Source organism: Colias philodice, chromosome 21 (assembly GCF_061535455.1).
Source record: "Colias philodice isolate Cphi_HAF_F1 chromosome 21, ilColPhil1 Martin Lab GWU primary, whole genome shotgun sequence".
In the NCBI taxonomy this organism is placed as follows: domain Eukaryota; kingdom Metazoa; phylum Arthropoda; class Insecta; order Lepidoptera; family Pieridae; genus Colias; species Colias philodice.
In genome coordinates, this window is record NC_143106.1 from 2,894,699 (window position 1) to 2,920,816 (window position 26,118).

At 32.5% G+C, this 26,118-nt stretch overlaps 2 protein-coding genes and 1 long non-coding RNA gene across 3 annotated transcripts in view; 2 read left to right on the forward strand and 1 right to left on the reverse strand.

The window, feature by feature from the left end:
• LOC149478735 (fructose-bisphosphate aldolase-like) overlaps positions 1–26,118 on the reverse strand; it is a 144,227-nt gene that overhangs the window by 81,021 nt on the left and 37,088 nt on the right. The gene's annotated exons all lie outside the window — the stretch shown is intronic.
• The window catches only part of LOC149478741 (uncharacterized), a 122,546-nt gene continuing 102,176 nt past the window's right edge, over positions 5,749–26,118 (forward strand). Inside the window, exon 1 of the long non-coding RNA XR_016317308.1 lies at positions 5,749–5,817. This is a non-coding gene — a long non-coding RNA (uncharacterized LOC149478741). The remainder of the gene's footprint in view (positions 5,818–26,118) is intronic.
• On the forward strand, positions 13,745–24,692 carry Orco (odorant receptor co-receptor). The gene is made up of 11 exons (XM_089708381.1): positions 13,745–13,812; positions 14,037–14,136; positions 14,759–14,969; positions 16,121–16,257; positions 16,679–16,839; positions 17,023–17,209; positions 22,483–22,693; positions 23,131–23,230; positions 23,298–23,402; positions 23,694–23,849; positions 24,545–24,692. The coding sequence occupies exons 2-11, from the start codon at positions 14,037–14,039 to the stop codon at positions 24,593–24,595; spliced, it is 1,419 nt and encodes a 472-aa protein (XP_089564507.1). The 5' UTR covers positions 13,745–13,812; the 3' UTR covers positions 24,596–24,692.

The window sequence follows — 26,118 nt, forward strand, 5'->3', positions numbered from 1 at the left end:
GTTCAAAAATAAATGCGACTCTAGTTTCATTTTAGACTTGAATTGTAAAATGGTGCGTTGTAGATAAATATATGCAAATATAATTATGAAAGCTCTCATAATTTACCTGTAAAATTATAATTTAAAAGTAAATCAATTGATGAAGTTAATTATTTATTCTAATAATAATCAATTGGATAAAAGTATTAATAATTATTCAATTATCAAATAATAATTAAATTTCAGGACATAAAAACAATACAAATAACACGTGCGCTCACTCCCAACATACACCAGGGCCAATCCCTTCCAAAATGATAAAAACCTAAAAAAAATAGTAGTAGGATGAAACCCATTAGAAAAGGAGGAGAATGTGATAAAAATTAAAGGAAAAATAAATTACAGACAATCCGAGTTCGGGAAGTGGGAGGGGGGGAGCTTTTTATTTCTTTTTCAAAAAAATTTTTTTTTCTACTATATTTGGTGAAAAGTTACCTTATTGTGTCTCAAATACACTGTAATTTATTTGATTGAAAATATTTATTTTTTCGCCTTATTTCAACTTAATACCAAAAAAACAACCTAATTTTCAATCGAAAATTCTGACGTCGAAATATCAGCTTTTTACAAAAAGTTTGGGGGTTTTTTGTTCGTTGAAATATCTACTTTCTAATGGTCTAAAATATAATATACATTACCATAGTAAATTTACTCAGAAAATGCATACAAACAGTGTGATAATGAGCTTTTTTGGCAATGGCAAATTTCTCAAACGACCTGAAATGTTTTTATCGACATCATTTTGTTTATGTACATACTGTCAAATGTTAGCTGTGGTATCGTTACTTTGATCAGATGAAATTTTTTCTTTTGAAATGTTACCGAAAAGCCGATACAAGAGAAAATATAGAGTTCGAGAAGTGTGCCTGATTTAGTAAAAGCTCATTATCACACTGTTATTGATAAAAATGCCGATTTTAGTCAAAATTTATATTTTTCTAACAAGATCCTTATCATCTAAATTTCCAACTTGGTGAGAAAAATTGACATTTCTAATGAAAATGAACAAAAAATTAAATGATTTTATTAAATATTGTAAAATAGTCTATAATTCTTCCATTTACTGTATCACAAAATTCTTCAGATTTTTAGATATTCGTACTACACCAATTACATCACCCTGTATTTATAAACAATTGAAAAATATGACACATACGTAGGCCGGGAGATACTGACACAAAATTTCGGGTCATTTGTAACAGAATGGCGGTTCTACAGAGGTCTTATTACGCAATGACTACAAGAAAAATGATGGTCAGAACGCTGGTACCGGCGGACTAGTTGCGTGGGCGTTAGTTGAACTCGTCGGATAAATAGCGAAAGTCAAACGATTTGTAACACAAAAATTTTAGAATTTACCGATAGCCCATAAAAAAGATGTAGGCGGTAGTGTCATGCCATACTTTTCTGGTGTAACTTACAGCCCCCCATACCGACGCGATGCGTTGATTTAAAAAAAAACAATTCAATCATTTGTACCAGGCTAACTTTTGCACAGGTAATCATCATCGTGCAGACATTTACGAAAATCGCCATGCCATACTTTTCGGACGATTCCAAATGGCCACCATACCGCCGAAAATCTGCATATGGCATGACACTATCGCCTACATCTTTTTTAAGGGCTATCGGTAAATTCTAAAATTTTTGTGTTACAAATCGTTGGACTTTCGCTATTTATCCGACGAGTGTGACTAACGCCCACGCGACTAGTCCGCCGGTACCAGCGTTCTGACCATCATTTTTCTTTTTGTCATTGCTACTAAGACCCCTCTAGACCGCCATCCTGTTACAAATGACCCGAAATTTTGTGTCAGTATCTCCCGGCCTAACATGTGCAATGTGTAAATGTGTTGACGTTCCAGCTCTTCTTAATATACCTATACAGTGTAAAGTGTATATTTTATTTGTATAATCCACAGTATAATCCCATTATTATTATTATTTATTGTCAATGATAATTATTTTGTTCAAAAAGAAAAACAAAATCACGTAAAACTTTCCTGGTAAAAAATTATCGTCTGTGTTACAAAGGAAAAACGCATGGGAAATGTTCCGTAAAGATTTTGAGTTCATCTTGAAAAGATAAAATGACGAACATGGTAACATTATTGTTTGAAGGAAATAATTAAAGTATTGTTCATTTTATTTTCATAAGTAGCGAAAGCTTATGGAAGCGGTTGATCGAACAACACTCGAAAACAGGCAGATAGGTTACCTAACAAAAAGATTACAGAAAAGTATATATATTTTTTACATGAAAAATACAACAAATAAATAATTGAAAAATATGTTTTATTTGTAAGCTTGACACTAAATCCAATATTTGGAAACTTAAAATAATTGTCAAATGTATTCTCTGTATGCGCACTTTTTTATAGGTACGTAATTATACTTGTTCTTTCTTACCATCATTCTCATCTTACTTATTCTTTACTGAGATATTATTATTTTAATATAAAAGCAAAATGAAAAATTTCCTCAGCAAAATATTAATAAAATATGATGAAGTGTGAGCATAAGTTAAGAGAGCTAAAACACCCACTCCGTAAGAGGAAGCTTGTGTACGTAGTACGTACCATTTCATGTAATAAAAATATATTGTGTGTTCAACCGTATTATTAAGAAGATAGGTACATCCATTATGGATGTTATCATCAGCTTCATTTATTCGATGTTTTTAATATTCTATGATGATATAAATAACAAATTAAAATTAAATAATACCTTTAACAAGTTTTATAAAAAAGTAGGTGTAAACTTAAAGTAAGTAAGTAGTAACTTCAAGTAACACACATACAAAAAATAACAATGAAATTTTGCTTGAACAGCAGAAAACCAAAACATTCAATACCAGGCTCTCATAAATATGTAAGAGTTCAGTCAATTCAATCACATGAAGTGGGCGGGGTATTTTCCCTAGAGCATGCGTAAACAAGGTAACAAATTAAACATCCAAGCGTTGACTGCAAAAAGGTGGGATGATCACTATAAAGCACAAGGGAAGACAATCGATAAAAATTGAAGTTATAAATTTTCGCACAAGTTTGTCAGATAATGATATCAAGCGAAAAAAATCCTACTACTTATTTAGAACTCAATTAAAATTTTCCTCTGCAAAATTTCCTGTTTCTATCAAATTGGTGCTTATGTTCATTTTTTTATTTCTTTTCTAAAGCATAGCCTACGGTCCGTTTTATGCATATGTCGCCGTCATCTGTTTGAATCTGCTATCTGTTTGAATGACTAGCGCGTTCATACAATGACGAAATTCGATTGAATGTCTAGGCAGAATATCTAGTTAGATATGGGTAAGCCCATGATACAATCTTGATCAGAGATGATATTATAACGCTCGCCATATGATTGCTGAATGGTTAGCGCGTTCAGATCAGCAACTGTCGTTATTCAATAATGACGACAGTTACTGAGAATTTACTGTTTCCAAAAGTCCACAAGAAGACGGTTGCGAGCCGACGGAGCTTTGAGGCCACTAAGCTTGGAGCTTTCCGCCCACGCAGACAGCTAGCAATCGCGAAGCTCTTTATTATCTTTGAGAGCCTAGTATCCAATGTTTTGGGTTAGAGTCCAGATTATTCAAATGGAACAAGGTCCCACTGGTTGTATGCACCCACTGACAATGTATGTTGTGATAAACGGAAATGCACGCGTCTATAATAAATTAGTTACCTCCTATTTTGATCAAATTAAAATCCACCCATTGGAGACTTATAAAATATACAAGACATATTTTTTTCATAATTAATTTATTCAAAAGTTAGAATGCACATAAAACAAGGTTAAAATAACTGCCTTTACCAATTATAGTTTAGATAAGGCAGATGATATTGATTTTAGCAATTATCATACAACTTGAATAGAGCCCGCTGCCCGATACATGTTTCCAGAAAGTTTCAATTTCAAAGTAAGCCAAAGATTAAATTCAATATCAATGTTAACATTTTAGATTTATAAACTGTTTTCTTTGTAAATTATCAAAAAATACTTATAAGAAAATTCCTTTCCAATAAATAAGGTAACAGTATCCTTTATTATTACTTATAATAGAAAAATAAGATGAATGTTATATAGACATTGATTACACTTCCTTATTATGACTTTCTTTTACGTGCTTCCGCCGTACGTGCTTGTATTATACGAGATACGAGAATGTGCCAGAATAGGGGTCTGCCCAAAAGCCTTGCTTATTACGATATGCTCCCGTTACGTTATGTCAGCCTGGTATCCCATGTTTTGGTTTTCTACGGATCATGCTGTTTCAGAAGTTAATAGTTGTTATTTTATTAATGAATGAAAAACGTATCCAACCAAAAACATTTTCATGTAAAATGTTGCCAAGACGAGCCCATATGACTCGCACTGTCAAAAAGTTATCAGATCTCATGTAGAGCCAAGCTTCTAACACTACACGCCCTAACTCTACAAGGCCTAACTTCACAAACTCTACACCTTAGTCAAAATATGTGGCTTGGCCATTTCGCTACATTCACATCGGCGTAAGGTGAAAAATTAATTCACTGTTCATACTTATTACTTTTGTGTTATAAAATAGTTCTTGTAGTAACGAACGGCCAAGCCACATATTTTGACTAAGGTGTAGAGTTTGTGAAGTTAGGCCTTGTAGAGTTAGGGCGTGTAGTGTTAGAAGCTTGGCTCTACATGAGATCTGATAACTTTTTGACAGTGCGAGTCATATGGGCTCGTCTTGGCAACATTTTACATGAAAATGTTTTTGGTTGGATTTCATTTCTTTTTGTAAGTTGTTTGTAACAATTTTTTTTTTTATTTTTAGCTACTGTGTGGACGTAAGAGGCAGGAGACGTTCGCAACACTTCTATTCATTCATATTTATATGATCTGATCTGAAGTATATGTCTCAATATATGTCGATTAAATTTTTAATTTTTTTTTAACAAAGGAGTACCTATACATATATATATATCTAGGGGAACCAAGTTTTAGATTATTAGATTAGACCTCTAGCGTCATCAAAATTTAATTTAAAATTACAGGTCTCATACAAACTCCCATCCCCTAGTTTAAGGGGTTGGGGGATGAAAGTTACAAGTTTTATAATTTTTTTGTTGTTTGTGTGCTAATACTAGCTTACATACAAAATTTCAGCTTTCTAGGACATTAGGAAATACCTTAAGAATTTTGATGATCATCAGTGAGTCAGTGACGAAATTAGCGTTTTTTAGATATAAATAAAATCTGAAGTATAAAAGCTAATGAAATTAAAACTTAATATGTTCAATAAGTCCGCTATTGACAATATATCCCGAAAATTTTGTTGATCTAGCATAATCCAAACCCAAGTTATGAGGGTTCAAAAAAACGTCGAAGCGCTTCGAGAAAAGGTAGGTAGTGCCCGTGCGCGTAGTCGCTTGGCTCGTCTTGGCGGGGGCACTACCGTGCCCCCAGATTTATTTTCACTACAAATACAAAGAAAAAATCTTTTTAAGAAAATAGGACCAAAGCAAAAAAAATATACTTTTCTATTCAAATATTAAGTAATTCATCACTATCTTTCGGTCCGCGGCTTCGCCCGCGCAGTCAAAGAAAAACCCGCATAGTTCCCGTTCCCGTGGGATTTCCGGGATAGTTATATCCTATGTCTCTTCTCAGGTCTCAAGCTATCTTTGTACCAAACTTGAACTAAATCCATGACAAACAGACAAAAATTCTAAAAAAAAAATTGGTTGTTTGTAAAGTAGGTTTACGATCGAGATGTTTACGTGATAACGCCTTTAATTGGTGGCAGCGCTCGAGATGAGACGGGAGATCGGTCCGTCTCTCTCTCGTTATACCTGCGATCGCGCTCGTGAGGTTTTGGTGTGACACAAGTTTCTGAACATGTCACCCGACTTAAACGTTTTTAAAAACGTTATCACGTTAAAACTGTATTATTATTTTGGCTTCGTTATCTTTTGTAAATCACTCCTCAAGTATTCTTTAAAAAAAATATTTAATGTTGACTTTCCTACGATTTTATTATATGTACGTATACCTATAACAGATTTCTATGAGTTGAATAATCTTATCCCATCAAAAACATCCTGTAAAAAACCCAAGTCTCGCAGCTCAGTCTTTCTACCGTCAAAAGTTGTGAGATCCATGTAATACCAAGTCGGTTAATCTATTTAGTGTCTACTTGAAGGACCTTCTGTCTTAAGTTATTACATAAGTTATTATCATGCCAATATTAAAAATATTTTACGTTTTAAACAAATAGATCGACTTGGACATCGCATGAAAACAAAATGAATATTACAATATTATATTAGATTCTTTAGTCTCTCGCGCCTCACGCGATTGAAACTCTCGTTCCTGTTGGTCGCTGGTCCGTCGTGCTGTGTAGTGTGATACATACTAATAATCAAATCAAGCGATGTCCAAGTCGATCTATTTGTTTAAAACGTAAAATATTTTTAATATTGGCATGATAATAACTTATGTAATAACTTAAGACAGAAGGTCCTTCAAGTAGACACTAAATAGATTAACCGACTTGGTATTACATGGATCTCACAACTTTTGACGGTAGAAAGACTGAGCTGCGAGACTTGGGTTTTTTACAGGATGTTTTTGATGGGATCTCACTTCTTTTTGTAGAGCCTTTCTTTTTGATACCATCTACTTCTAACGACTTGATTAGTTTAACAAACTGCATAAATAACTTTGTAATCCCATATATTTATATGGGATTACAAAGTTATTGATGCAGTTGGTGTATTTGGAAAACTGGACCGAAATTACAAAATATTTAAGTTTTCCCATGATAAAGACACTAAACTCTATATGTATTCCAAATATGAAGCTTCTAAGTCTGCTAGAAGTGCCTTGGACTTTTGATGATCGGTGAGTCAGTGAGTGACAAAATTTAGAAACTTTAACAAGTTGTCATTCTTAAACTACTGGTTCAAATTGACTGAAATTTTAAATATTCCGTGTTTATACAATGCCGGATTAGTTACTGAAGATTCAGGTTTCTTGCTTTATCCACAACCGAATTATAGGGGGTCGAAAAAGGCCCGAATTGCTTCGAGAAAAGGATGGTACGGCCGTGCCGCTTTTTTTTTGCTCGACTTGGCGGGGGCACTGCCGTGCCCCCAGATTCAACTCATAGAAATCTGCTTATAAATAATTTTATTGTTTGTTTAACGGTATAGCTATGTTCACGGTGCGTAGGGGTGGGTCTTCCTATTTAATGTGGTTTTCAGGCTCATGTGCAACATAATATTTCTGTTTCATTAATGCTTTCCGCCCGCCCAGTATACTGCTGTTGATGATACTGTGAAAGCTATTCCGTGTTTATGAGTCTCTGGTACTGCATGTTTTGCTTTTCATCTGTGCTAGGAAATAAGAATGCCTTTTACCTACTTGCTATTTAATAAATATTTCTTTGTTCTTTTATCGATCCATGTTACTTCATCATATTTTTCATTATCATCGTAATAGAATGAAAATTATGTTAGGTTATGGGGGTAAGATAACACAATGAACTTTTGCACGCCTCATAAGCGAAGCGTTGAGGTGGGTACTACTGTCACTTCGCGCAAAACATCTGATTTTTCAAACTTAAAATGTCTTTATGTATCATACATTGCACTTGTAAGATAATACATACACACACATATTAAGAAAAAACACTATTTTTAACGTTCATGATATTTTTGATGTCATTTTTGTTATTTAAACTAGTTAAAAAACAGTTTAAAAAAGTTCTGTCTTGGACGTCCGTGTGTCTGTATGTGCGGATCCTTTTTCTTGTTAACACGATAGCGACCGAAATACTTTACTAATCGAGTCTTTTTTTTTCTCTTACGCTTGAGTATGCTCAGGAATAGAACCCTTTCATTTTTCAGGGTCTGATTCGATGTGGTTTAATTGTTATTAAATAAACAAAAATAATAATTAATAAATATTTATTAAAAAAAAATTATGAGGCGTGCACTTTTGGATTTTCCAAATTATTTTCACTTCTTAATAAATGAACTAGATACCAAATCCTTAATTCAAGTTTCAAAAAATTTAATAAAAATACCGCTCCAGAAATAGGATATGGCATGTTATAAATCTATGATTAATCATAATGATAAATTAATTTAATTTAATAATAATTAATAATTAATTTAATAATACATTAATTTCATTGTTTTTTTTAGATACGCATATTATGTTATCTTAACGGTCTTCCAAATTTAAAAAATCTTATAAATAAATGAAATATAATCGGTACTTAGAGAAAAAGAGTTTGGGAAATAAGACAGTATGTTTTGGTTCCAGTGAAATAGTGTGGTGGTTAAAAAATAATACAAAAAAAATTAACATATTCTATCAGTTCGTTATATTAAATAATAATTTCTAATAATGTTAATCTATGTTTGAAAGAATGTCATATTTAATGTAATGTTTAAAATGTATTTTAATTCAGATTGCCTTGTATTAATGAGTAGGTATAACATGGAAGAAGGAGGAGATCCTTGAAAATACTGGAGTCTTACTGGAGAACTCAGCTTGCATTATTATTCGAATAAAAAAAAGCTGTAAAGTTTATATGATTTAAAAGTTTAACTACTTATAGAGTTTCGATTCGGCTCTTCTCTGTGTAAACCGTTTTCGGAACCGGTGGTAAATAGTATCTAAATTTGTATTTTGACGATTCAAAAGAGCTTCTAAACAAGTCGTTGAAAAATAAACGTCTGAAAGGCCTTAATGATTTTGTTCGGTTTGTGTCCGCTTAGATTATGCTAATTGTTAAAATAACAACTTGACTAGGTGCTCCAAAAGGATTAATTCAACATTACTACGACTTAATCATCGTTTTACTTTGTGTCGTAACATAATGTAGTTTAAGCTTACGAATTCCTTATGGAAAACTTCTTTGTAAGTAAATAGTATGTTGCAGACCGTATAAAGTTTTTATTGAGCCTTAGGGACTTCTTATGCCTGTAGCTCTCGGAATAGCAGGTACTTTCTGTTTTTAACTAAGTATATTCAGGATGACAAAGTTCTTAGAAAAACTAAAGGAAGGCTTTAAAAAGCTGAAACTTTTCAACTGACTCGTTTCGTTCATTATTTTAATTTAGAAATAAAGATTTAGATCTTGTCCACAAACTAATGATACTTACAATGAACAATCTTATGATCCCACCGTGTGTTTCGAAACTGCGGGATATTATTATTAGAACATAATGTTAAATTATTTATTTAGTGCTTTTTACTTATTTAAATTATTTAAAAAAATGAAGCGAAACAAATGAAACAACAGTATTTTTTTTTAAACCGAAAACAAAAACATTGAGTACCAGGCTCTCATAGCTTGATAGGTAGTTAATTGTTTGGGCAGTTGCGAAAACACAGCATCAATAGGCTTTCCCACGGCTTTCCTGAAAGCCACGCCCCTTGTTTATAAAACGAGCTCAATATTCAAAACAATGTATCAGCGCATCATAAACGGCAGGATATACATTTTTATATTATAGTTTGAATGAAGTTTGCTTGACAAAAGATATCTCACTAGCTTGTGTGTTGTAAATATTAACAAAATAATTAATAACCTCGTACAAATAAAATGCTATGTACCTTATGATTATAGTAATGAGCCTTCCTCCTTCAGAACTAATGCCATATATTTATTCCTCGATAAAAATGCATTATTAATGGAAAAAGTTACCTAATATTTTTAAAGAATAAAACTGAATTTCCTTTGTGTTCTTCCTAACAGACATAACGAGCAAACTATACTTTATAACTTAATAATGAAGTCAGACATAGAGGGATAACGTAGTTATAACAAAATAATGGACATGTTTTGTACAAGAACCACGCGCTGCGACGTGACGCGGTTAGCTTTTGACCGCTTAGATTTATGTATCAAATTGTTTTCGAACTTTTAACTGTATTAAATGTGTACTGTAGTAAATAAATCTTCAAGTAAGAGTTAGTACTAGAAAAAGAGTACGACTTGTGTCAGATAGGCTAAATGGTAGACAGAGCAGAGCGAATTAATGGAAAAATATAATGGGACTGAAAACAGCGTAAGACAAAAACATACTCTATCCGTCTGTATCATCAATATTTGCACTCTTTGTTTTTAAATGCCTTTTAAATCATATCTATCTTATTCTCGGATGATAAAGATTGGATAGATTTCAATATTTTTAACCTGTAAAAGTTAACTAATTAAATAATTAGGCGTTGAGCACTTTTTCTGTGATGGGTATAAAATCTTAAACTCGCGTTACACGTGACCTAGGATCGAAAAAGCGTAAGACGGATGGATATCAAACATGCTCAACGTTAATAATCAAGTTTTCACTTCTGCCGGCACTCCCGGAGTGCATCCCGTCTTTTTTTTAAATTAATACTTCTTCAGCCGCAACGAACTTTGGTTGGTATTTGGTTGGTATCTTATGGGTTGCCAACATCGATGTGGAATTTTAAATTTTGGTTTTAGTTGTAAGTTAATCTAAGTTCTTCGATTAATTAAATATTCTTGTTTTTAATCGGTGACATGTATGAATATAAAAATAAGTGCTAGATAATATAATTATATTCCCAGTCCATTCATATGAATGAAATAAAAGATTTTAAACGATTGATCCTTTTTAACATAGGTAAGTTACATATTATTATGAGCGAGACAAATAGATTTTTCAGATAGAGGGATAGCCACGCCCGTTGTTTACAAAATGGCTACGAAATGCAAAACATTCTACCAGGCTAACAGGATAGTAAAGAGATACATTCATCGAAGGGATATCCCTAGGGCCTAGGCTAAACTACTACATGTAAATAATTTGTATTTACTTAAAACAACCGAAAAATACAATTTGAATGAATGAATTAATAATGTGTTATCAAGGCAAATAAATAATAAAACATACATTTATTTATACATACATATTAGCAATCTTATACAGATATTGCAATACAATACAAAACATATAAAACACTGTCTCTATCTGACTGGATACAAAAAGCTATAATATTTAAAATGTACAACCTTTTTCGTAACAAGGTAGAATGATAGGGATTGAAAACGTGTACAATAGGTAAAAAGAATATTCTAATACATACCGTGGTCTGAAGTCACGGCATACAGAAAGGAATTTAATTCCCTCTCCTGCCTATAGACACGTTCTAAATGTCACGACGTGATATTCTAAGGGAAAGGTTTATTTAACACACGTTTTTGATTGCTTTTGCTGAAACAAATTATAACGGACAAAGGTATTAAAATCGTGTACACTAAACTTTATACAGCTAAATTGTGTAGTGTAACTTTTCTATGAAAGTAGAAAGATTAGGCGAAAATGGAGTAATTTTTGCATCAGAAATACTATCAGCATACAATATTTATAGTGTTATTTTCCTTGTGAGGGTGGAATAGACATATTATTACAAAGAAGGGGGCCCATTTTCTAGGAAAAGTTTCTTTTGCTTTTTAGTTGAGTTCATTATGGAGTCATGTTCCTATGTTTCCAAGAATACGATTTAGGATGAATAAAATCATCCTTTGACGGTTGAGGTCATAATACCCTTCTCATAGCGTGGTTTTGAAGGTATCACATAATTATCTGCAAACTGATAACGGAAATTATTTTCGAATAATATTAATTCCACTTATTTTATAAGTGGTGAATTCAAAAATTATTATAAAAACACGATTTTCTAGACATTTATAGACCTTTTTTTTTTAAAAAGAAAGCCCTAATCACCAAGCCAACTTTGCTAGTTTGTAATAAGGTTACTTTACCAAAATACATATAACATAAAAATATGATAAAACATCTCAACTTCGTATCAACTACCAACAACTAATAGAATTGGTCCAAATGAGGTAGGAATATTTCACGGAGAAGGATGATTGGACGGAATACGTTCTATCTCATAAATTGCTTAATAAAACTATGCCTTCGACTGGCTTAACTTTCAAAGGGGATTTTGGTCCAAATTACGAACTCTGAAAAGTTTTGCTCTAGTTACCGACTGCGATAAAATATGATTAGTGTTTATTTTATGAATGTAACATTCATTCTCCGGGGCATTGGGTTTGCAGCGAATACAGAATTAGTTTTGCTCCTGTGGGCACGGAAAGTTTTTGACGAAATATATATAGGTATTTCTTGTTTGTTATATTCTTTGTTTGTTTGCTTGAACGTGATAATTTGAAGAACTACTGGTCCAATTATTATGAGAAATCATTTCAGTGTTAGATAGCTCATTTGCAAAGTAGCTATTCTTTATAACGACAGAAGGTGGCAAGTATAAAAAAATTTAATTGTATGTCTGTGATATGAAACAGAACCATCATTCACCTTTTTTGAAATCGCTTAAAACTAGATCATAATATACGGTCACGTTTCGTTCACACGTGGGTAAATTAATTAACAATAAAACTTACGTATTCACTATTCAGTCAATTAGAATTATTGTTAACTGCTATCAAATTATACAATTTAGAAGCTAAATATTTCATGACATGCGGCATGCATGCGGCTTGCGGCCATCTGTATCAAAGATTGATTTTATATTGTGTTTTTGCTTACCTATATGTATTTTTACTTTAATCAACGTAGTTATAATTTTAATGCTGCATGGCTTATTAATAAATTGCTTAAATAGTGAGGTATGTTGGAAAAGTTTGGAAAATCCAAAAGTGCACGACTCATAATGCTCATTTAATTTGAAATATAATAAAAAAAAACTTATTGTAGTTTTCGTTTTTTATTAATTGCAATTAAACGACACTGAATTAATTAATCATTCGCATTCAGTGACCAACAATCGTCTATTAGAATATTTAAAAAAAAGTTTAACTCAAATGATGGATTTTTTCACAAGTTATAGTGTTTTCAGGTTTCACACATGACGGACAGGAAAATTTTTTGACCTATTTCGGTGTTTTTTTTCCAATTCTATTGAAGTAATATCGCATCATGAGTCGTGCAATAACATAAAATTGTTTAAAAGTCAGCTAGAATCCTAGTAAAGTTACGAACCTACACATTAATTTTATACAATTGTATGTTCGTACACGTATAATAATTCCAATTATAGATCTATGTTAAGTTCTTATGTGAAAAGGTTTAATAAAGGTTATTGAGAATTTATTTTTGCTTCTATAGCACTAAAGGAAAGCAAAGTGCGGGTGGGTAGCTGCTAGTGTAATATATTCTTATTTGCTCAACATACGAGCGGTAGTTCTCGTTTTATTAGTCCACACTGTTTGTTGGTAAATATTTAATAGATGTCGATTAGATAAAGCTTTGCTGTGTATTTAACAGTTTAATTATATACCACAGAAAATTGAAAATACGGCATCGACTCAAATATTTACTTTAAAAGCAAATAGATTGTAAAATAGACAGTGACATTGGTTGTACCGTTTGTTATTTTATTGATCCAGTAAAATGGTGACTTAAACGAAGAATTTAATCGCCAATAATTAAAGGTTTCCTCAACTAACACAAGGGTATCATAAATAATAGAGCCAGGGAATGTTCCAGATGTCAAATGGACACGTGTGAAATCTCACGGCTCCTATTGGTCAGTTTGATTTTGAATTTGGAAGGCGGCATTGCAAAAGTTATAAAAAATCGATCATTTGATTGACCGCGTTTGGGAAAGACGCACGTCTTACATGATTACATAAATAATTAAGAAATAAATAATGCAGATGAGGGGAGGGAAGGATTGAGTATATTTTTTATATTTAACGGAAAAGAAAACATAATTTTCAAGGTAATAAATAATCATAAACTAGATTAATAAAAAGTTTATTTTGGATTTTTTCCTATTTTATCATTATTTTGAATGCAGCTGCCAGTTTGAGCCCTTCAATCCACGATCAATTAATATCTTAAACTTGAGATACAATTATTTTAATTTGTGCCACAAGTCTTTGTTTAGAAGGATTTTTTAAAATCATTTAACCCAATGACTTGAAATTATGGTTACCGTTGCAGATGATGACCAAAACGAAGACCCAGGGTCTGGTATCAGACTTGATGCCCAACATCAAGTTGATGCAAATGGCCGGCCACTTCTTATTCAATTATCATTCGGGTAAGATATTTAAGGTGTTGTAGAAATAAAAAAGCGTGTGCCGAGCACACGTGTCCGAAGTGAAACTTCTTTGGCAAGATTCCAAGATATCTACCAAAGTCGTCGCCTTACTCCATTACGTGACGGTATTATCATGACGCAACCTTGAAATTTTACTCTCAACGCGTAAAGCGCGCGCCTAATATAAAAATAAAAAATAAAAATGAAACTTTCATTTCAAAAATTTCCGTTCCAAATAAATAAGATGTACATTTCTGCAACTCGACTTCCAGCGCCTATTTTCCGTCAAAAAAAAGAAATGGGAAAAATAATATTCAAGCCTGAAACCACAAATGAGTATTCTAAAGAAGATATAGAAAAAGAATAGTTTGATTTTATCAGTAAAATGTAAAATTATATATACTTATATTATATACTTATATTTTTTTATATACTTATATTTTTTTAATAATGTTGAAAAGCTAGAAAGCACACATTCGTAGTGCGTAGCTTGTTCTACGTAGAATGTACTACGTAGCTATCCTACTAGCTTGTGCTACTCACACAAAAATGGGATTTAATAGACCATGTTCATAGAAACTGTATTTATATTGTTGAAATTTTAATCGGTTCTTTTTTGTAGAAAATGGGGGTATGACAACACTCCTACGAAAGATCTACGCCAGTGTTCATGCGATCTTGCTCGTAGCACACTATCTCTGTATGGGAGTTAATATGGCCCAATATTCCGATGAGGTCAACGAACTTACAGCTAATACGATTACTATATTGTTTTTCGCACATTCGATCATCAAGTTGGCCTTCTTTGCTATCACTTCGAAGAACTTTTACAGGTGAGATGGAAAAAATGCAGCAGTGTTGTTCAATTTCGCTTAAAAATCTATAAGGGTAAGAAAATAATTTGTATAGTAATTTGTCATAATCAAAGATAATTTATTTGTATTTAAATCAACAAATTGTAAGTTTCCTCGCTAAAGTGATTCGCCATGGTGTAGACGTATAGTAAAGTTATCACGAAAATATTTTATGTAATATTATTCAAAGAACTATTAATTTTACTAAATTATTAGCTTATATCAACTATTAAATTCGTTTGTCAGGAAACGTTATCCAAATTCCTTAAATGCTACATCTGTTAAATTATTCAAATGATTACGCAATAATAATTGACGGTCAAAAGAAAACAGCAAAAAGGCGAATGACAAAACACTCAAGAAAAAAAAAACGCCTCATTATAGCTTTTCAAATAATGTATTAAAAATCTCACAGTCCTGAATCTGATGGCAGAACAAATATCTATCAGGCCGGCTTGTTACAAAGGAAATTCATTTCCACCCAATTTCAATTTAACAGGACTACAAAGGGCAAAGAATAGAACATTCTACAACCAAAGCGCCCTCATTTTCTTTTATAAATTTTTCGTAATATTCCTATTACATCGCCCACAAAGAACAATATAATTTAATCTACATTTAATTTTATCTCAAAGTATTATTACTTTGAGTTTCTGTAATATTTTAGCTGTATACTAATTTCTCGGTAAAGTTTTTCTTTGAATCTAATCCTTTCATACTTTAGGTGTTCTTAGCTTATGTTTGTTCAGTTGTGTAATCTAAAAGATTTAAACGTAAAAATAAATAAATGGTCGAAATATAAGATCAAAGACCTATTTGTTATTCGTATCTCATGTAATTTTATTGCTCAAAGAGATTTTAAAAGTTCATATTACATATTATTTAACTTAATTATAGTACTATTTTTCTCGAATTTTCTAGAACTATTCTAATACTATATTAAAAGTTACAGAATTCTCACTATTAGATTTACTATGTTTATATAATATGTAAATGACTCTAAATTCGATTTTGACGCAATTTAAACGGACAGATTTATTAAGATCGGTGACGATAAAATAATTTCATGAATTTAAGCGTGTTTTTCTAGGTTTTCAACTATAATAATTTTTTTGGTAATTTACATTTAGGACTCTAGCCGTATGGAACCAGTCGAACAGTCACCCACTGTTCACGGAGTCAGATGCTCGATACCACCAGCTGGCTCTCACCAAAATGAGGAGGCTCCTGTATTTCATCTGCGCTATGACTGTTTTATCTGTTGTGTGTAAGTAGATTTTATATCTAGAATTTATCATATATTTTTAATAACAGGAGCTAGTAGATTGAGGATAGACGGAGAATTTTTAAGTTGTTTAATAATATACAAATGTTGAAACTGTATATTTCTATCTTGCATAAGTAAAATAAAAGGTACTAAATAGAGGTAATACACTACTTTGATTTTAGGTACCTATTAGCAAGTTTTTAAAGACATCTAACCTCGAAAGCGGCCTCTACTATACAATAACATAATTTGATATAGTATGTTATTGTATCACATTAATTATTTTCATACTCACCCAATTCAATTAGCACAAATCCTCTTAATCAGAACCTTAATCCCTTAAACTTTTACGATAAATTTTCTAATCTTATCGTGTTCCCTTAAATAATTGCAAGAATATTTTAATTACCTTTATTTATAGGCTGGGTGACAATTACTTTCTTTGGAGAGTCGGTTCGTTTGATTCTGGATAAGGAAACAAATGAAACTCTGACTGAACCAGCACCTCGTCTGCCCGTGAAGGCATGGTATCCATTCGACGCTATGAGCGGTACGATGTACATTGCCGCTTTTGTTTTCCAGGTAAGGTTTGAGTGGTGAATGTAGTGTGTAATGGTTAACTACACTGTTTAAACATTATCCTAACTTTTTTGTGTTCCTGGTAAACATTGCTAAGATATAGTGTGGTACAGTCAGTACCTTAATAGTATCTTTTGAACATATTACTTTTACGCCTTATCGTTTCATTCTATTTTTACTTCTTAGGTATACTGGCTGTTCTTCTCCATGATAATAGCAAACCTCATGGATGTGATGTTCTGCTCCTGGTTGATATTTGCGTGTGAACAGCTCCAACACTTGAAGGCGATAATGAAGCCGCTGATGGAACTAAGCGCGTCTCTGGATACCTACAGACCTAACACTGCAGAGCTTTTTAGAGTGTCTTCAACAGGTTATAATAGCAACATAATATAGGAAATATTATAACAAAACACAATCACACGTACACACACATACATAGACGGACATAAATGCATACACCCACACTAATAATAAATAAACACATGGTATACTCAGTATAAACACCTATTACTGAGACAGTTTTAGTTTAAATACATATGTCTTATTAAACTATGTAGAATAAAACCGGCCAAGTGCGAGTCGGGCTCGCGCACAAAGGGTTCCGTAGCAGCAAATATAATAAATTACAGTTAAATCAACCTATCTCAAAAACTATAAGAGATACTTTGATCAAACCAAAAATCGTTGAAAGAGTTAATTAGCATGCATCACCTCTATTTTTTTTAGAATTTTATACCCCGTAGTTATAAAAATAGAGGGGGGGGGACATACTTTTTACGACTTTGAGAGCTGATATCTCAAAAACCGTTCACTTTAAGAAAAATGTTTTTTAGAAAACTTTATATCATTTTAAAAGACCTTTCCATTGATACCCCACACGGGTATGTACATCGAAAAAAAAAATTTCATCCCTCAGTTACATGTATGGGGGGCCCCACCCCCAATTCTTTTTTTTACTATTTAGTGTCATATTTTTGTAGCGGTTCATACAACACATATTCCCATCAAATTTCATCACTGTAGTACTTATAGTTTCCGAGTAAATCGGCTGTGACAGACGGACAGACGGACAGACGGACAGACGGACATGACGAAACTATAAGGGTTCCGTTTTTGCCATTTTGGCTACGGAACCCTAAAAATGGTATGTATCTTTATCATTTGAACAATCATTAATATTATACGACTCATTGTTAAAGTGCCTAAAATAAACAAAATAAATAAACAATTTAGTTGAAAACAATGGAAATTAAACTAATTAAATACAATTATATGAGCACTATTCATAATGACAAAGTAATTCGCGAAACAATAACCAAAGTGAAATGTTTCATGGCTTTAATTATATGATTGAATTCGTGTATAAGTAGATTATATTTCAATTATGTTGTTTGTAAAATCGGATTATAAAGCTCTCGACTTCATCATCGTCAATTAGTTTTAACTTATTGATATAAACATCTTTGTTGTTTACGATACTATTTCAAAAATGAATAAGTTGATACCCGTAGACTCTAAAGTATAGTTAACAGTACAAAAAAAACAAAGAAAATCACTTAAATAATATAAAAGAAACCAAAAATAAATATGAAAAGAACAAGCTCATTGATGTTCAAACGAAATGTCGCGCTCTCAGATTTCTATAGGCAAATATGTCTCCCACTGGCTTTATACAACCTCAAGCGTGCCAAGAAATAAATTACAATGTTGCGATTATGTCACGTAGCTATGTGATTTATCCCGTGTCTCTTTTACTTGAAGCATATTTCGCGAAATACATTTGGGTCACGAGAACCTGTAAGAAAGGGAAGCGAATTAGGTATACATTTATTCGCCTTTCTTTATGTATTGAAAAGGTTTGTCTTGGTGCTATAAGTTAGCGCTTTGTTGTCTAATGTATGTGGCAAAAAATACGGTTTTAGGGCTACGTATGTTTACAGTCTTCTTGTAGCCGTGTTCCATTGTTTGGCATTGATATATCTAAATCTATTAAGATGTGCTGGATAAAAAAATACTAGATTTAGACAACGTATTCAAACTCAAACTCAAACTCAAACATTTATTTATTCAATTAGACTTCTTCTAGAAGCACTTTTGAAACGTCATAAAGTACATATTTTAACATTTACCACCGATTCGGAAAGCAGTATCTACGGAGAAGAATCGGCAAGAAACTCCATAGTTGCTCTTTTTAATCATGTCAGATTTACAATTTTACAAATTACATATGTAATAATATCATAATATTATATTATCATAATATGCCAAAGAACTGTCCTGTGGTTTTTACGCGACAACCCTCCATGGGTTTTTATCTTCCATATATTCCTTAATACTGTAATAGGCTCTCTTGACAAGTACATTTTTTATATAAGATTTAAATTTAGAACTACTTAAGTCTTTAATATTATGAGGAATTCTGTTGTAAAAGCGTATACCTTGGCCCATAAATGAATTTTTAACTTTAGCTAGCCGGAATAATGGCATTTCAATTTTATTTCTGTTTCTAGTGTCATAACAATGTCTATCTCCTACTTTTGTGTGTAAGTAAGCGTTATTATGTACATATAAAATATTATTAAATATATACTGCGACGGTACAGTAAGGATACCAGTATTCTTAAAGAGATCTCTTAGTGAGTCTCGAGCACGCAAATTATATACAGAGCGTATGGCTCTTTTCTGTAATATAAATATAGTTTCTATATCTGCAGCCCTGCCCCATAGCAGAATTCCATAGGACATTATGCTATGAAAGTAGCTAAAGTAAACCAATCTAGCCGTTTCTTCATCGGTGAGATGCCTTATTCTTCTAACTGCATATGCAGCTGAGCTGAGCTTAGCAGCGGTGGTGGTAACATGGGCCCCCCATTGAAGCTTCTCATCTAATGTCAAACCAAGAAAAACAGTCGATTCCACAGGGTATAATACCTCCCCGTTTAAAATAATATTCCTTTTCACCTTTTTTACATTTGGGAGGATAAATTCTACACAATTTGTTTTTTTTGTATTTAATAGTAAATTATTAGCATTAAACCAATTGGATATGCGTAAAAGAGCAGAGTTTACTTCGTCAACATTTGTGTCATGTCTATCCACATTAAAAATTAATGAGGTGTCATCTGCAAACAGTACTATTTCACACATATCCTGCAAATAATAAGGTAGGTCATTAATATACACTAAGAACAAAAACGGTCCTAAGATAGATCCCTGCGGAACACCTATGTTAATCGGCGCACCGCGAGATTTCTCTCCATTAACGACAACGGTTTGTACCCTGTTCTGAAGATATGAAGCTATGAGATCCTGAGCTAAACCTTTGATACCATAAAAATTTAGTTTCCGTAATAGAGTGGAATGTTCTACACAGTCGAAAGCCTTAGAAAGGTCGCAGAATATCCCCAAAGCATTCTTTGAATTTTCCCATGCTTTGTATATATGTGACAAAAGAGCTACTCCGGCATCAGTGGTAGAGCGCCCCTTTGTGAAACCATACTGTTTGGCGTGCAGTAAACCATTTGATGCAAAATGACTATTTAATTGGCTTAAAATTAGTTTCTCGAAGACTTTGCTCAAAGTTGGTAATATGGAAATTGGCCTATAGTTATTACTGTCTTCTTGGTCACCACTTTTAAATAAAGGAATAACTTTGCTAAACTTTAGTAAATCAGGGAATATACCACAGTCGCAACACTGATTAAATATAAACGCTAGTTGATTGGCAATGTTTTCTATGATATTATTTACTAAATTTACAGACATACCCCAGAGATCACAGGTTTTTTTTAAATTTAATGTTTTAAAGGTTTTAACAATTTCATCAGCAGTCACGTGTCGCAATTCAAATAATTTGTTACACTCAGCAACGTGATCCCTCAATAAAGACTCTGCAAGCGCTGAAGACGAATTTAAATTCTTAGTTAAACTAGCAGGGACACTACTAAAGAAATCTTCAAAAGCAAGCGCAACATCAGCACTTTTGTCAATGACACTACCAGAGTTGACAAGTTTTATGGTACTATCGTTTGATCGGATTTTGCCCAATTCACCATTAATAATTGTCCAAACCGTTTTAACTTTATTGTCAGAGTTGCGTATTTTGTCTCTGATATACAAACTCTTGGCAGTGAAACAAACTTTTTTAAATGTTTTTGAATAATTTCTAACATAACTAAGAAATGACAAGTCTTTGTTATATTGTTTCATACCATATAACTCGTAAAGAACGTTCCTGCATCTGTGTATACTAGGAGTTGCCCATTGGCTGAATGGTAAATCCTTGGTAATAGTTAAAGATTTAATTTTAAATATTTTTTCATATTCACTATGAATGAACTTAAAAAGATTTGTAAACATTTCACAAGGATTTTTATGAAAGGATTGATTATTCAGGTCAGGTAGTTTATTATCAATATTATTTCTAAATGTATGAATGCCTTTTCTAGTTATAGGCCTAACATTAATTCTTTTAAATGTAGGTATGCAATCCCATTCAAAAACTACTTTCTGGCCACAGTGATCCGAAGTTAGCGTGTTGAGAATATATTTTTCTAAACATTTGCAATCACAGTATATATTATCAATACAAGTTGCAGAAGTAGGTGTTATTCGTGTGGGCTCATCAAAAAGTTTATATAGATTAAATGAATGAAACAAATTAACTATTCGTGTTGCCATTTGTGTGTGTGAAAGTAAATCAATATTAAAATCACCACATACTATTACCTTCTTTTTACTCCTGCCTAAACGCTTTAATATTTCTTCCATGACTGTCTCAAACAAATTATAGTCACTGGAAGGAGGTCTGTATACGCAAACAATAATGTAACGCTCAAGCTCAACACAGGACAGTTCAATGGTGCGTTCTACAGAAAGGCTAACAATGTCAGTTCGTTCCTTGCATTTTAAACTATTATGTACAAAAATAAGAGAACCTCCATGAATAGCATTTGTCCTAAAGTATATACTTTTTAATTTATAATTATCAATATTTATTAATTAATGTTTCTTAACAATATTACATCCAATCTTATACAATAAGCACATACCATCTTATTAAATCCCAGACTACAAAGTCATGGTTTAACTTTAGTTTAAACCTAGAATTCCTCATAATATTAAAGAGTTTAGTAGTTCTAAATTTAAAACTTATATAAAAAATGTACTAGTTCAGAGAGCGTACTACAGTATTCAGGAATATATGGACGATAAAAACCCATGGAGGGTTGTCGCGAAAAAACCACAGGACAGTTCTTTGGCATGTTATTATAATATATTATGATGTTACATATGTATTTTGTAAAATTGTAAAACTGACATGATTTAAAAGAGCAACTATGGAGTTTCTTGCCGGTTCTTCTCCGTAGATACTGCTTTCCGAATCGGTGGTAAATTTTAAAATATGTAATGACGTTTCAAAAGTGCTTCTATAAGAAGTCTAATTGAATGAATAAATGTTTGAGTTTGAGTTTGAGTTTGAAACTCGTCCTATTCTATTTTCATTGTCTATGGTTTAACACTAAAACATGTTTTTATTAAGTTTTTTACTTAGACCACGGTTTACATACGTTTTAGACCAGCTTATTAATTAGTCCGTGATCTGTAATAAGACGGATTTAATGGTGAATACAATAATTTCAGATAAATCAGAAAAAGAGCCCCTCGATCTGGACATTCGTGGTATCTACTCAACTCAAACAGACTTCGGCATGACGCTCCGTGGTGCGGGAGGCAGGCTGCAGACCTTTGGCCAGAACACACCAAATAATCCAAATGGCTTGACACAGAAACAGGAGATGTTAGCGCGATCAGCTATAAAGTACTGGGTGGAACGGCATAAGCATGTTGTGAGGTTAATAATTTTAGATCAAGTAAATCTCCGTGTGATTGACAAATATAATATGTTATATTGTTCGTATTTTATCCGTTAGCTCAGAATGAGATTTGCAATATTAAACATCACCACATTATCATATTTTAATCGTGTCATCAAAACTGTATTCACCAAACTACCGAAGTATATTTAATATTCAAAACTAGCGGTCCGCCCCGGCTTCGCCCGTGGTACATATTATGAAAAATAGATGTTGGCCGATTCTCAGACTTACCCGATATGCACAGAAAATTTCATGAGAATCGGTCCACCCGTTTCGGAGGAGTATGCAGACTAACATTGTGACACGAGAATTTTATATATAAGAAGATAAATATCATTAAAAGTTTGTTTCCTTTATCTCATAATTTTACTTCAGATAATTATTAAGTAGATTCAATATTTTTCATTTCTAGGCTCGTCTCTTCTATCGGAGATACGTATGGTACTGCTCTGCTCTTTCACATGCTTGTATCTACTATTACTCTTACTTTATTAGCTTATCAGGCCACCAAGGTAAGTTCTTTTTTTGGCAAAATATGCATTTTTTCTAGAAATAGTTTAAAGTGTTCTATGTTTTCAGATAAACGGATTAAATGTTTACGCATTTAGTACTGTTGGGTATCTTAGCTACACGCTGGGACAAGTTTTTCATTTCTGTATATTTGGCAACAGACTCATTGAAGAGGTAATCAACATTTTCTTTGGTCAGTTAGAAAAAAAAAACACGTGAGAATACTCCGTGGACTCTGTCTTATGTCCTGACCTCCTTATTTTCCAAATATTATAAGAAAATTGTTTGGATTCATTTTCACTAAGCTGCTTAAAAATGGCATCATCTTTTAGTTCATATAACTTCATTTTACAAAACTTCCTGCAAGATTCTATCCAATAATTTTGCAGGTTCATAAATTTTTCTTTAACTTTCAATCACGAATATTATATTGAAGTAATATTGTATTGAATAACAATGAACCAGAGCTCATCAGTCATGGAAGCGGCTTACTCCTGTCAGTGGTACGATGGGTCAGAAGAAGCCAAAACATTTGTCCAGATCGTGTGCCAGCAATGCCAGAAAGCCATGAGCATTTCGGGTGCCAAGTTCTTCACGGTTTCACTTGATTTGTTCGCTTCTGTGAGTATTTGTGTTTCATTTCCTCAATGTTTCTGGTCGCCTAGTACATTAGTAATAATTAATTATATGTTTGACTATTCATTATTATGGTAAGTAGATATTATTAACAATATTATGTGTTAGTTTAGTACTCCCGGATAGTATCAGCCACCGTACCATGATGTTTAGCAGTATTATTTCCAGTGTAGAAAAATGACAGCACTGTATAGATCGTCTAGCGCCATCCCTTTCCCACACTGGCAATAATACTGCTATAAAACATCATGGTTACCCCCCTGATTTTCTCTTTTCTTAGAACACGGTCGACCACGCCTAACCACTTCATGAATATTTTCTCGTATATTTGCGTGTCTCTTTCATAGTTTAAAATTCAATGCAAAATAAATGATACTAGCACAATAAACCGCAATTAATCAATATGAGTGATTGTTAGAGGTTAAATAAGAGAGATTTATTGTTCGCAGTGTCCCGTAATACCTGTGATTGATCACCCCTATAGCTTTCAGTTTTCGGGCGACAGACAAAATATTATATCCACATTGTAACTATTTATTTGCTTATGATTTATAACTTTTCTAATTATATTTTATAGAGTTGTTTGGGTAGATAATCTCTAGGTACATGATTGTCAAAATTTGTGGATTTCTCTCTGTATTATCAACTTTGCTTATTGACATTTTTTTTGTTTCTTCCAGGTACTTGGTGCCGTCGTGACGTATTTCATGGTTTTAGTACAATTGAAGTAAAAAGTAATCTCACAATAAATATTAATATTTTATTAAGTTGAAGGATAAGATAATAAATAATACTAATTATTAACTGAGTATTTTTATGTATAATAAATAGCAGGATACTTGAGCTTACTATATAGTTAATAAATGTTTCATCACAATATATTTATTGTATTAGTCATTGGTTTTTCCTTTCCCTATTATTTCAGTGTTTTACATTTACATTTTTTTTAATAAATATGGATGTATATATAATGCGTAAGAGGTTATGGATGTATATAATGCCTCTTGTTTTTAGGGAATTGCCAAAACTCGTATTAACTACTATTATTTTGCTACTATACATACTATAACCCTTTTTTATTTTTAGATCTGAACCATATTATTGCTTACGGTCTTAGATTGGTTTCATTCTACTATTATTTGATTACGTTCCAAACCTTAATTTTCCTACAAAATAATTATTAATATTAAAAAAAAACAACGTTTGTAAGTTTGTATATAAATAATCTGAATATAGTAATTACTTGTCGCTTAATTAGACCCATTATCAATGACACACCTTTCCTTTCAAAAATAGCGATCAATTTAAAATGACAGAACAAAAAACAATTTTATCGTCTGGATAATGTCTAAATTCTCTTATCTATGATAATCAATACGTGTGAAATGAGGGGCGGATCAGGATGGAATTTCATAATCTGTTGGTATTAAAACCTATTATAATTAATGACTTTTACTTATAAATATAGAAATATTATTTTTATCTTTTGAAAATCTTTTAAAACTTCTCAATCAGTAACATTTTATGTTTATGCCACATGGGTAAGTAGGTAGTTAAGTCGAAAAGTTGTTTGATTATAGTTTTAGGTTCTTCTACAAAATAATTCCTAAATATCCTCAGCCTTTAGCGTCATTATTTAGCATCCCAAATCTTCTTAGCATCTAATTGTTTTGGCTTAGCGTAAAACTCTTTTCACAGACAGGAGGGAAAAATCATCAAATACTGAAATAACATTGTTTTTCAATTTTTAGTTCAGGGTGAAATGACGCAAACGTTATTGACTACGTTAGGCGTGGGTCAAACACAAGCGGTGCGGGCGCGGGCGTGCCATAAGCGCGCCTCTTCAATCTGTTTTGCACCACATCCTTCTTATACATTTTGTATGAAAGAATTTTGGACAGGCGTCGAGGCGGCACGCCACCGTTGCGCCGCGGGCGTACCGCAGGCGCGCTTCCCCCATCGCATCCAAATAGAGGTCAATTCACGGTCATACACAATCAAAAACAAATCGGGTGGTAGGAGACGGTAGCCTGTCAGTCAAAAATGTGTTCTCTCTGTGTGGAATTATATAGAGCTGCTATTACATACCCTTCTTCGTTTTGTTTTTAAAGGTGAATTGAATTAATCGATGAAATGATTTACACAGGTGATGGCAGTAGGGAAAGTGAAAATGAAGAAGAGCATAATGAAAGTTCCCATGTATTTACAATGTCAGAAATAAAGATAATCCTGATTTTGATTGTGTTTTTTATTT

Coding starts and splice junctions, on each gene's coding strand:
- Orco (XM_089708381.1), top strand. CDS start 14,037: ATGATGACCAAAACGAAGACCCAGGGTCTGGTATCAGACTTGATGCCC. Junction 16,840..17,022: donor TTGCCGCTTTTGTTTTCCAG/GTAAGGTTTGAG, acceptor TTTACTTCTTAG/GTATACTGGCTGTTCTTCTC. Junction 23,231..23,297: donor TAGCTTATCAGGCCACCAAG/GTAAGTTCTTTT, acceptor CTATGTTTTCAG/ATAAACGGATTAAATGTTTA.